Raw genomic sequence first — 13,346 nt, forward strand, 5'->3', positions numbered from 1 at the left:
GTAAATACCACAGTGTACATGTAGCAGAACACAACTTGGAGTTGGGTCTCTCCTTTCACAATGTGGATTCTAGGATCAAACTCAGATACTCAGGACTTGTGATTGAGGCTCAGAAATGTTATTTACCTAAGCTGGGCATGGTGGCACATGCCTTTAGTTCCAGCACTTGGGAGGCAGAGGCAGGAGGATCTCTGTAAGTTCAAGGCCAGCCTGGTCTACATAGTGAGTTCCAGGCCAGCTGGGGCTACAGGGAGATCCTGTCTCAAAAAAAAAATAAACAAAAAAAAGATCCAAGAGCTAATCAGAAGGCAGAATCAGTGATCAGTGGGGCTGGAGAGATGGCTCATCAGTTAAGAACAGTGACTGTTCTTGCAGAAGACCGGGGTTCAAATCCCAGCCCCCACATGGCAGCTAACAATTGTCCGTAACTCCAGTTCCAGGGGCTCTGACAGCCTCTTCTGTCCTCCATGGGCACTGCACGACATGGGTACACTTACCTACATGCAGGCAATACATGCATACACATAAAATAAAATAAATAAGCTTACTCCACAGACCCTGGCTGCTTCCATCTGGGAAGCCCTGTTTAAATATTATACAAAAGGCCAGGTGTGGTGGTACATGCCTTTAATCCCAGCAGAGGCAGGCAGATCTCTGTGAGTTCCAGGCCAGCCTGGTCTACATAGAGAGTTCCAGGCCAGCTGGGGCTACAGGGAGACCCTATCTCAAAAAGACCAGAAAGAAAAAAAAGAAAGGTAGACTCAGTAATCAAACTAAGGTCTAATACTGAATCCAGGCTCTTCACTACCAAGCTCTACATTCATGTTGACAACTAAAGATTTTGACTAAGTAATTTTTTTTTCCTTTAAGAACTTCTTGGAGATGATGAGATGGCTCAGCAAGTAGAGGCACTTGCCACCAAGCCTGACAACCTGAGTTAATTCCCAGGACCTACATGGTGAAAGGAAGAACCAATTCCTAGAAGTTGTCCTTTAACCTCTACACTTGCACTGTAGCAACCACCTGCCCCTATGCACATACTCATACACACGTGCATTAAATAAACGTAAACACACACACACACTTTAAAAAGAACTCTTTTATTTTTGTTTTTTTCCCACCTATAATGATCCTCACAGCCACCATGTCCACTCTGCTACAATAGAAGGAAATACAGAAAGTTCCTTACAGCTTTCAGGTTATTCTCTGCTGTGAACTCCACTATACAACTCTTCCTACTTCATCAATCAAACTATTTCATTCAAGTCCTTCCTGCTTAAAAACAAGCTGAGGGCTAGGCAGGTGGCTCAGCAGTAAGAGCACTGGCTGCTCTTGCAGAGGACCCAGGTTAGGTTCCCAGCACCCACAGAGCAGCTAACAACAATTGGTACCTCCAGTTCTAGGGGATCCAACATCCTCTTCTGACCTGAGGCCACTGCACGACATGAGTGCACTTACACATATGTAAAACACTCATACACATAAAATAAAAATTATAAATAAAATATTTAAAGACAAGCTGAGAGTAAAGGCAATCAACTTTTCATATCTGGACCCCACACAAAGCCTTGTGCACAATGAGGCTCAATGAACCTTTTCTGAAAGATGTGGAAGCAGGCTTCCCACACCATGCCCTCTGCCAAAGTGCATTCCCTTTGGGATGTTTACGCAAGATCTTTGAGAGGTGTGACTGTTGCATCTCAGCTAGAGATTTTATTGGATTCTCTGAGATTTTTTTCCAAGTTCCATAATCTGGGTCAGGAAGAGACAGACAGAGATAGATGAATAACAGTGCCTTTTAGTTACATCATCAATCAACCTACCAAGGATTCGCCTAATTAGGGCCCAGAGGCTACATACATGTATTTATGCATGTATATATTACTTATACTTACCTGTGTATGTATCCATATGCATGTGAGTACACAAATGCATGTACAGATGCATATCTGCATTCCCTCTATAGATAATCCAGCAGATGCACAAGGTTCCTGAGCCCTTAAGCCAGCACAGGGTCTGAACTAGCAGTCTCTTTTATACTCCAGCATATTGATGAGGTAAGGCAAACAACGCTCTGCAGTGCAGTCTCCCGTCAATACCAACTAGTACTACCTCTACAGGTACCAAAGAGCACAGAAAAATGTCAGGAGTCAAGTCCTGTTATTGAAAGAAACAGCAGCTCCTATGTGAGTTACTTTAAAGCTCTTTGGAACACTAAATACTATACTGGCAGCCACCTATCAAGAAACAAACTCTGAACTGATTCTTATGGGCACTATATTTCTGGCAGAAAGCTCAGGTCTATAGGCTAAAGTACTTCTCTACTGAAAATCAGAAAACTATGCCCAGCATCCATGGCAAGTAGAAAGTTTTCTGATCACGAAAAACAGAAAACTACGCCCAGTGTCCATGGTAAGCAAGGTCTCCAGACTAATCTGGAGTTGAAAAATACAACAAAGTAGATCAAGCAACTGTTTTTTCCCAAGGGCCAAATTTAAGAATAAGGGGGAGACCAGGGCCTAGTGGTGCATAACTTTAATCCCTGCACTAGGGAGGTAGAGGCAGGTAGATCTCTGAGTTCCAGGCCACCTGGGTCTACACAGTGAGTTCCAGGCCAGCCAGGGATAAATAGTGAGGCCTTGTCTCAAAAAACCTAAAGTAAATAAATTAAATTTAAAAATTAAAATAGGGGGAAGAGATTTAAAGAGCCCAAGCAAAAACTACTCAGTGGTGTCTCCTGAACTTCTCAGTTTTTGTTTCATTTTGAGACAAAAATCTCACTGTATAGCCCAGACTGGCCTTGAACTTGTGGGAACTTGTGATCCTCCTACCTCAGCCTCCTGAGTGCTGAGATTACAGGTGTATGCCAACCAGGCCCAGTGTTCTACGGAGCAGTAGCAGAACCATGGAGGTTAGCAGGTTTCTCATCATCTCAGTAGGCTTTCTAGTTTCTTCTTTCCTAACCTACCTCTGTCACCATATACAAAATTTCATGAGATACAGAAATGAAAAAAGAATCATACAGCATTTACGTTTTAAGACTGCTAGTAAAGGGCTGGAGAGATGGGTCAGTGGTTAAGAGCACTAGCTGCAAGTCTTGCAGAGGACCAAGGTTTGGTTCCCAGCACCCACATGGCAACTAACCACCATCCACAATTCCAGTTCTAGGGGATCCAGCTCCCTCTTCTGGCCTCCACGGGCATTGCACAAAGTGGTGCACTTACATGCAGGCAAGACATTCATACACATAAAATAAAAATAATAAATTAAGCTGGGCGTGATGGCACATGCCTTTAATCCCAGCATTTGGAGGCAGAGTCAGGCGGATCTCTGTGAGTTCAAGGCCAGCCTGGTCTACATAGTGAGTTCCAGGCCAGCTGGGGCTACAGGGAGCCCCTGTCTCAAAAAAGACAAAAAAAAAAAAATTAATTAATTAATTTGAAATTTTTTTTCAATGTATTCAGATAGATGATGAAATGATCTGGTCATCTAGTACAGTAGCCACCCAAAACCACAACCCCTCTCCTTCAGTCTACAGACAGGTTTTCCCTTTTTTAATTTTAACTGAGTCTATTTGGAGGAATCAGACAGAGGATTTTAAATCTTGAAAAACCAAAGCCCTTTAATGAGATCTATTTTTAACCTACCTACCTTTATGGAGCAAAAAACAAAAAAAAGTGTTGAAGCCTATAGTTCAGGGCTCATCACCAGCCCTTACCTGAAGTCAAGGAAATTGGGCCTATGACTTTAAATCTACCTCAGCTGAGCACAGTGTCACATATCTGTAATCCCAACACTTAGGAGGTGCTGGGATTACAGGTGCATTAGGAACAGCAGTTGAAGGTCATCCTTAGCTACACAGCTAGTTTGAGGCCAGCCTGGGCAACATGAGAGCATATCTCAGCAAACAAAGCAAAAAGCTATCTCAAAGCTTCTCTACTGCGTACATCACAGCAGTCAGTCACTGCTGGAAACAAAACATATAATTTAAAAATAAAATTCTATAATCTGCTCCCGAAGAGAGGCATATGGGGAGCGGGGGTGAAGGGGCAGAAATAATGGCGACAAGAACAACTGGTGGTGTCCAGGACGGACGAGGGCTTCAGCCAGGGCAGGGAACCAACCAGTAGTACTTTTTCTCTCCAAATGTCTCTCAATCCGCTCACTCACCACATTTTGGATCAATAAACTGTTTTTCTCTTTTGAGAGGTTTAAGGCAAAAGGAATTGACGGGAGGGAAGCGGGAGGGCGATGCCTGGGATTCGTCGCAACACGTAAGTAAGCCAGGAAAACGTGTAGCTGTTTACTACCCGCGCCCGGAGCTGCAGGGCGGGTAGGACCCGCCCCCCGCGCCCCGGAGGGCACCCGCCACCGGCCCTCGTACGCCACCCTAGCTCCCCAATGCCCCCGCGACCCCCGCCCCCAAGTTACCTCGGAGGCCCGGGTTGTCGTCCCTGGCCCGAATCCTGCGGATTTTGACCGGACGCCCGCTCAGGGTGGACAAGACCAGCCGCTGGCGCAAGAAGTTGCAGCCCGCGTAGCTGAGGGAGTGCGCCTGGGTGGCCATGTGCGCGCCCTCCGCGGAGGCCCGGGAGCAGCGGCTTCGGACAGCCCGGGGACCACGACCCCACGACAGCGGCGCCCGCCTGCCTCCCTTGGCCCCTGAGTCCCCGTCGCGTCCACGTGGTTTGGAACAGGAAGACAGAACGACTAGACACCGGGTCAGAGGGGAGCGGGGCGGAGCCTACGGCCGCCTGTCGGCCCGACTGGGGCGGCCCGGGCGCCGGGGCGCTCTGCCATTGGCTCGCTGGGGATCAGGGCGGTGCCCATTCCGCGCCGCCATTGGTCCGCGCTGTAGTTGGGCGGTGCCCTAGACGCGCTGCCATTGGTCCGTAGTGGAGCTGGGCGGAGCCCAGGCCCCGGCAACAGCGCGCGTTGGGAGGGAGATGTGAGAGCTGATCCGAACCTAAGCGCCCGGCGGAGCCCGCTCTGCGGGGCTCCCGCGGGGCTTCTGCGGGGTTTCGGTGCAGCTTCCCCGGGGCTGTGAGCCAGGAGTGGCCCACCTGGGTGCCCGCAGTTTGCTGGTACTTAGCAGCGCTTCCTGCGCTTCCTGAGGATGCTGTCCTCTCCTGCTTTTCCTTATAGGTGAGAGACAGGATTGGCGCGCTTACACGCTTGTCTGCATGGTCTCTGCGCAGTCTTGCCTGGTACTGCCTCTCATCCTTCACACCCGGAAAATTGCAAAACCGTCACAGGCAGTCTGAACTAGGACCCAAGCCTTTAGACACGAAGCCATTGCTTATTTTATTTTTTCGCTTTTGCTCCTTATCTGTCCCCTCGTTAATATTCATTGAGTTTGTGTCAAGACAGACCCCTCACGTCACAAGCCAAGCCTCGAAATGGACAGTTGCAATAATAAACTTCAAGACTTACACGCACATGCATATGCAGACAGAGAGAGAGAGAGAGAGAGAGAGAGAGAGAGCGGTTTCATCTTTCCTGCCATCCAAGCCTGCACAACAAAACCTTCCTGAATACTGGATAATTTCACTCATCTACTCAAGTCAAATGACTACCAACTTAGGAGCCCAGTATCCTAATGACGTAGGATGTAAGTTTACTGCCATTTGTGGGCAATATCACCAGACCTTGAGTGCCAGAATGCACAGGGGAAGGTGGGTGAGAGCTGAAGAAAGGTTATGAGAAGTCGTCATCCTTAAATTGGGAGGTCCTGAGGAGCTCCTAAACACTAGCCTCAAAGTCCACGGAGAAAGGTGGCAAACTCACTGACAGTAATGCCATTCTGTGAGACTGCCTTTAGAGAGCTGACAGTGGTCTGGTGGGCAGCATGGGATAAGCTCCAGGACTCCTGGGGGTCTCCCCTAAACGCTGTTGTGTTGAATTCTAAAGCACAGGAAGTATATAGAACACCACGAGTGGGTTTTTCATTTTCTTTCTTTCTTTCTTTCTTTCTTTCTTTTTTTTTTTGTCTTTTTTGAGACAGGGTCTCCCTGTAGCCCCAGCTATCCTGGAACTCACTATGTAGACCAGGCTGGCCTTGAACTCACAGAGATCCGCCTGCCTCTCCCTCCCAAGTGCTGGAACTACAGGTGTGCGCCACCACGCCGGGCTTCATTTTCTTTTTAATGTTATCTCATTTAATTACCCAATTATCTTAAGAAAACTAATTCTATGCTGCATGTTCTGTTCCTAACCGTCACTATTTTCAGTGCAAACTTGCTCAATTTTCTTCCTCCAGAGCCTCTTCCTTGCTTCAGTGTTTTTCAACCCTGCCTAGAACTTACTGGGGCCTCCAAGTAGTCAACCAATGACTAACTGAAATTGACATGGAAATACCCAGGCTCCCTTAACCCTTACTGAGATAACTCTGAGATGTGACTTCTGTGTGTTCCCCTGGGTTCTCCAAGGGCTTTAAGCCCTAGTTACTGATTGGTGTCTTCTTGGTTAAGCCCCTTTTACTGGCTACTTTCCCTGTAACACTTCCCAGCTTCCTCTGGTATGCCCTGGAATTAACTCCCAGATAAATTACTTACTCTCAGACTCTTGCTTCAGCATCTTCTGGGCAGTTGGAAATAAGTCCTGACTGATAAAAATTAAGAACTGAGATTCAGGGACAAAAACAGACAGTTGTTTTAAGCAACATAGTAAAATGGCAGAATTAAAATTAAAACTTCATTTAGCTAACCATGTGTTTAGGCTTCCGACCTTTCAGTAAGAAGACTGGCTTCAGGACAGCTGGGATGTAGGAGAGACCACACAGAGGGAAGAATGCTAGCCAGAATCAACTGCCACCCAGGGTAGTGAGCAAGCCCCCCAGCTGACTTCAGTCCCCAACCAGCCCCCATGGGTGCCATCCAGGGCACAGATGAGCTGTCCCACTGAGGCCTGCCCATATTGCATAGCCACAAACTAAGTAAATTATTGTTGCTGTTTTAAGCTATGGGTTTAGGTTGATTTGTTACACAATAACTGAAGACAATTTTTGGATGGATTGTTTCAGTTTAAATAAATTATAGCTACAAAGCCAGGCATGGTAGCACACACCTTTAATCCCAGCACTCGGGAGGCAGAGGCAGGTGGATCTTTGTTGAGTTCAAGGCCAACCTGGTCTACATAGAGTTCCAGGACAGCTGGAGCTACACGGAGACCCTGTCTCAAAAGGACCAAAAAAAAAAAAAAAAAAAAAAACCTATAACTACAAATCCTTGTACAGTAATGGGTTAGCAAGCCACAAGAAAGATTGCATATGAGATTACTGAGTTTCTGAGCTAAGAGCTTTATGTATGTGATTTTATTTGGTCTTCACACCACCTAGCTCAAAAATTGAACTATAAGGAAGTAGAGGTTGATAATACAATTCTATTGACTTTTGCCTATATTTGAAGTTGTCCAGTACAATTTATTAATCTGTTCATAAATTCGTCTTCCTCACTAAGTGATACCTGACATGTGTCTTGATCAGTCATCACTTCTACAATACTTCTATGCTAATGAGGACAAAAATCTACTTGGCTCAGCCACAGGGCTTTGGATTTAAAAGCCAGAGTAGAAATCAGCTCTTCCCAGTTCACAGAGAAAGCTGCTCAAGATCGCACTTCACACACCTCCTTTTTCCTAATCACCTTTCATCATCTCTGTTCATCATCTCCTCATCATGGATCCCAGGGCTTTTTCACACCTCAGTCTAGTTCTTCTTCTCCAGTTTAGGTGAATTTTTGTGTCCTGTCCTCCTCAAGCCCTTAAAATAACTATTCGTAGCTATGTTTTGGCATATATACGCCCATTACAGTTTGCTTATGAGGTAGCCTCTCTAACACTTTGTATCCAGTGAGTATGGGTCTGTATAGTTTCTTACCAGAGGACAGCTTACCATGAGGATAAAATGGAAGTACTATCATTGTATTCCTAAAGCTTAGCACCAATGAGGAGTTTAACAAAAGTATGACTGAACTAGAATTAGTCAGTTAATTGAAATATATATTTAAAAAAAGCTAAATCAGGAAAATTAAAAGTGTCAAAATCATTGATTCTTAAACCTTAGCCTGAATCATAATTGCCTGAAGTGAGGACTGGCCAGATGGCTCAGCAGGTAAAGGTGCTTGCCTTGGAAACGTGGTGACCTGGGTTCAATTCCCAGAACCCACAGAAAGGTGGAAGGAGAGACCAGGCAGAAGGAGAGAACTGACCCAACAAACTTGTATGCCAGCCTCACATGCTAGCCTTGGCATGTGCACATACAATAGTAATAAATAAAATTTATTTTTAAAAATTCCCTGAGGGGTTTGTTAAAACACAGATTGTCTCATAGCCAGGGTTTCTTCAGTATGCCTGGATTAACCAAGACTTTATATTTATAACAATTTCCCAGGAGATGTTGATGTTTCTGGCCTACTTTGAGAGAAGTGTTGAAATGCTTAAACAAAGAAGAAAAGACTTATGAGGTATCTTAAAATGTTTCATCATACACATAATTGAAATCCTGAAAGAGAAGACAGAGAAAGGGGAAGAAAAATATTTGAAGAAATATTTGAGCAACAGCTTTCCAATCTTGATCAAATACATGAGTCTGCATATCTATGAACCTCAACAAATTCCAAGGAGGATATACTCAGAGATCTGTATCAAGGTACATTATATTCCAACTATCAAAAGACAAAGAATCTTACAAGTGGCAAGAGAGAAGATAATTATGGTTCACAGGGGATCCTCAATAAGACTAATAGCTTATTTCTCACCAGGAACCATCAAGGTTGAAAACAAATGGAAAGACAAAGAGCTAAGAGGAAAAAAAATGCTAACTAAGATTTTATATTCAACAAAAGTACTAAAAGCTATATGCCAATAACCGAGAAAGCTTGTCACTAGGAGGCCTATACCACCAGAAATAGTAAAGAGAATCCTTCAGCCTGAAATGAAAGAACACTAGATACACTCAAAGCCAAGGAGTGGCTTTACAAACTCAAGGCCCCAAACTGGAACAGAAGAACACCAGTAAAGTAAATATACAGGTAACCATCAATGACAATTTATTTTTGCTTGAAATTTCTCATTTTTCCTATTTTATTTAAAAGCTAGTGAAGTTAAGCTACAATTGCTTGGACTAAATTGTTATAAGGTATTCATGTTAATCCCCAGTGCAACCACTATGAGAACTCAAAAACATGAAGATAAAATGGCAAAAGAACTAAAATGATACAATAGAATATTTAATACAAGTAGACATTAATGTAAGAACTGAGGGGAAAAGATGAAAGGTATATAGATAACAAATGACAAAAATGACAGAATTAAGTACTTTCTTCTAACTAATTACATTAAACAAAAATGTGTTAGTGGAGATGGTTCAGTGGATAAAGCACTTGCCATACAAGAGTGAGGACCTGAGTTCAGATCCCCAGAATCTACATAAATCTAGGCACAGCACTCCTCTGTTATTGCGGTGCTCCTATGTTAGAGATAAGAAAATACCCGGAAACTCACAGGCCAGCTGCCCTGAGGTACACAGTGCAAACAACAAAGAGATCCTGTCTCAAACAAGAGAGAAAGCAAAGACCAATACCAAGATTGTCCTCCTGCCTGCACTTACACACACACACAATTATACACATATTAAAAAAAAAAGTAAATCCAACTATCCAATTAAATGGTAGAGACTTGTAAAATAAAGGATGCCTTTAATCCCAGCACTTGGGAGGTAGAGGCAGGCAGGCCTCTGTGAGTTCAAGGCCAATCTGGTCTACATAGTGAGTTCCAGGCCAGCTGGGGATACAGGGAGACCCTGACTCAAAAAGACCAAAAACAAGATAAAGAAAAACTAATCTACAATATGGTTTTACAAGAGACTTTAAAAAAAATTTTATGTGTGTGCATGTGTATGTTCATGTTCATATGGGTACACATGTATGTGTGAGTGCACATGTATGTGGAAGTCAGTTGTCAACCTTAAGTGTAGTTCCTTAGGAGCAATATACCTTGTTTTTTGTGACAGAGTCTCTCATTGGCCTGGAACTCCAAGATTAGTCCAGGAGTCTGGCTTGCCTGTGAACCCCCAGGGATCCTCCTGTCTCCACTTCCACAACACTGAAATTACAAACTCAAGCCCCAAAACTGGAGTTTGCTGGTTGCTGGTGGTTTTATATGGATGTTGTGCGGTGAGTACATTACCCACTGAGCTATCTCTCCAGGCCACTTATTTCAGTTTTAAAAATAAAAGCAGGTTATGTTAATTAGTAGGTTATGTTAATTACTAGAGGTGATAAACATTACCATTGAAATCTACTCGATGACTTCATAGACATACACAGGCACCAAGGATCCAAGTGTAACCGATTATGACTAGTAATAATCAGATATATACAGATTAGAGATGCATGCGCCAACATCTCAGTGTTAGTAGCAAAAACAATGAGTCTTTATGTAAGAAACAGTATATTTTAAAATGAAATGGAGATCTTTTTTAAAAGTTAAAAACTCATTCAATTTTCTGTCTTACAGGGCTTATACTGAGTTCAATATTGTATAAATGTATTAACTCAACTGTGAACCTAGAAACTTCCACCCACCTGTGAAAGAGATGCACTCTTGCTCTGGAGTATGTTACTGAATATGTTAAATCTGTAGTGAAATGCTTCTTCTAATCATGTAGTACTAAAAATTAGAAAAAAAATAAAAGCAGGTTGAAAGTAAAAGGGTAGAAAAGGTATTATGCAAATAGTGAACAAAAACACATGAGCTGGAGGGGTTATTAGTACTAATATCAGACACTGGAGACAAACTAGAGCCAAGAAAGGGAAATATAAGAAGATAAAAGATCAATACAAGAAGATACAATAATCAGAAGTATATATGCGCCTAGCAAGAGCCCCAAAATGTGTGAAATAAAAGGTGACGTAATTAGAGAAACATAGTTGTAGCTGGAAATTTCTATTCTCAATAGTGATTAAAAAAACAAATGGAAGGTGGATAAGAAAATGGAGGACTAGCTGATGTGGTGATTCATACGTATCATCTCATCACTCAGCAGCCTGAGACAGGAAGATCACCATGAGTTCAACATCAGCCTGAGCTACGCAGTAAGTCTGAGGCCTGCCTGGGCTAAATAATGAGACTACTCCTCCCATTTAAAAAAAAAAAAAAAAAAAAAAGCCACAGCATACTGCAGTGTATGGAATGTAGCAGAAGCAGTACTCAGAGGGAGTTTTATACCCAGAAATCCCTATATCCTTAAAAAAAAAGACCTCTAGTAAGGAATTAAAACTTTCATACATTGTTAAAGGGACTATAAAATAGTGTAGCCAGCCAGGCATGTTAGCACACACCTTTAATCCTAGGACTCAGGAGGCAGAGGCAGGTGGATCTCTGGGAGTGAGGTCAACCTGGCCTACACAGTGAGTTCCAGGCCAGGTAGGGCTACAGGGAGCCCTTGTTTCAAAAAGAAAAAAAGAAAAAAAAAAAAAGAAGTTAAGCATAGCAGGGCATGGTGGCACATGCTTAAAATTCAGCACTTAGGGGGCTGAGACAGGAAGATCACAAGTTCAAAGCAAGCCTGAGCTATGCAGTGAGTTCAAGGCCAATCTGAGCTATGATTTGAGATACTAACTTAAAAAAATAAAAGACTAAGGGCTACAGTTGTAGCTCAAACCCCAACACCACAGAAAAAATGTTAAACAGAGAAATTCTGATATGATCTAGCACTTCCTTTCCTAAAATACATACCTAAGAGTCTTGAAAACATGTGTTCATGGCAGCATTATTTGTCATGCCAAAGAGCCAAAACATGAAAGTAACTCAAATGTCCATCAACGAGTGAACAGACAAAATGTGGCATGTCCATAGAATGAAGGGATGAAGTGTTGGCATGTCTACATACAGAAGAATCTTGAAAACATTAGGTTAAATTAAAGAAGCCAGATACAAAAGACCACACATTGCATGCTTCTATTTATAGAAAATGTATAGAATAGACATAATCATATAAAAAGAAAGTAAAGTAGTGGCTCCAAGGGGATGAAAGTAGAGAAAAATGGAAAATATGAAGTTTCATTCTGGGGTGATGGAATCGTTCTAGAATTAAGAAAGTCGTAATTGTTGTCAAACATTGTGAATATACATTTTTTAATTTTACTTATCATTTTTTGTGTATGAATGCATTGCCTGCATGCATGCCCATGTCGTGAAATACCAAAGAGGGCTTTGGATCCCCTGGAACTGGAGTTAAGGGTGGTGCTGGGAATTGAGCCTGAGTCCTCTGCAAGAGCAACCAGTCTTCTTAACCACTAAGCCATCTTTCCAGCCCCTATGCCAGGTGTGGTGGTGCACACCTTTAATCCCAGCACTTGGGAGGTAGAGTCAGGCAGAGCTCCATGAGACCTAGGCCAGCCTGGTCTACATAATGAATATACATTTTTTAAAACCATTCAATTGTATACTTTGAAATCTTAAAAAAAAATGCTGAACTTTGGCAGGAGTGGTGGTGAATGCCTTTGATCCCAGCACTCAGGAGGGAGAGGCAGGCAGATCTCTGTGAGTTCAAGGCCAGCCTGGTCTACACAGTGAGTTCCAGGACAGCTGGAGCTACAGGGAGACCCTGTCTCAAAAAGATGAAAAAAAAATGCTGAACTTTATGTTGTATAACTTTTATCTCAATAAAATGTGAAACTTCAGTGTTAAAAATAACTAAAACAGTGAAAATAATAATCTAATACTACAAAAACATTTGCTGACTGAGTAAATGGTAAAGGACTGCATCATCAGCATGGGGAAGCTTTTAATCCTTACAAACTGCTACAGTCAGTCTTGTCACAGAAATCATGGACTTGGCTTGTGTTTATGTGGCATTGAGACACATTTATTATGTAACATTTATTGTGACAGTAATGAAAAGAACAGACACTAGCTGTACTTGGGATCAGGAGGTTCAAATCTATCCCCAGTGAATGAGAGCTCAGTCCACTACTGAAATTGTCTATGGGTGGGCCTGGAGAGATGGCTCAATGATTAAGAACATTGGCTGCTATTGCAGAGGACCTGAGTCTGGTTCCTAGCACCCACATGGTGGCCCACAACATCCTGTAACTCCAGCTCTAGGAGGTCTGATGCTTTCTTCTAGCCTCCATGAGCATTCACACAGACACACACATAATTTTTTAAAAAGTAGTTGTCAAGCTGGGAGTGGTGGTGCATGTCTTTAATCCTAGCACTGCAGAGGCAGAAGCAGGCAGATCTCTGTGACATTGAGGCCAGCTTGGTCTACATGCATGTTCCAGGCTAGCTGGGGCTACAGGGAGACCCTGTCTCAAAAAGACATGAAAGAAAGGGAGGGAGGG

At 43.2% G+C, this 13,346-nt stretch overlaps 1 protein-coding gene across 1 annotated transcript in view; it reads right to left on the reverse strand.

The window, feature by feature from the left end:
* Rcl1 (RNA terminal phosphate cyclase like 1) overlaps positions 1 to 4,708 on the reverse strand; it is a 61,071-nt gene extending 56,363 nt beyond the window's left edge. The window contains exon 1 of the mRNA XM_008841661.3: positions 4,432 to 4,708. Within this exon, the coding sequence (XP_008839883.1) occupies positions 4,432 to 4,567 (136 nt within the window). The 5' untranslated portion in view covers positions 4,568 to 4,708. The remainder of the gene's footprint in view (positions 1 to 4,431) is intronic.
* Between the last annotated feature and the right edge of the window lie 8,638 nt (positions 4,709 to 13,346).

This window comes from Nannospalax galili, unplaced genomic scaffold (assembly GCF_000622305.1).
Source record: "Nannospalax galili isolate Female #2095 unplaced genomic scaffold, S.galili_v1.0 scaffold241, whole genome shotgun sequence".
Classification (NCBI taxonomy): Eukaryota; Metazoa; Chordata; class Mammalia; order Rodentia; family Spalacidae; genus Nannospalax; species Nannospalax galili.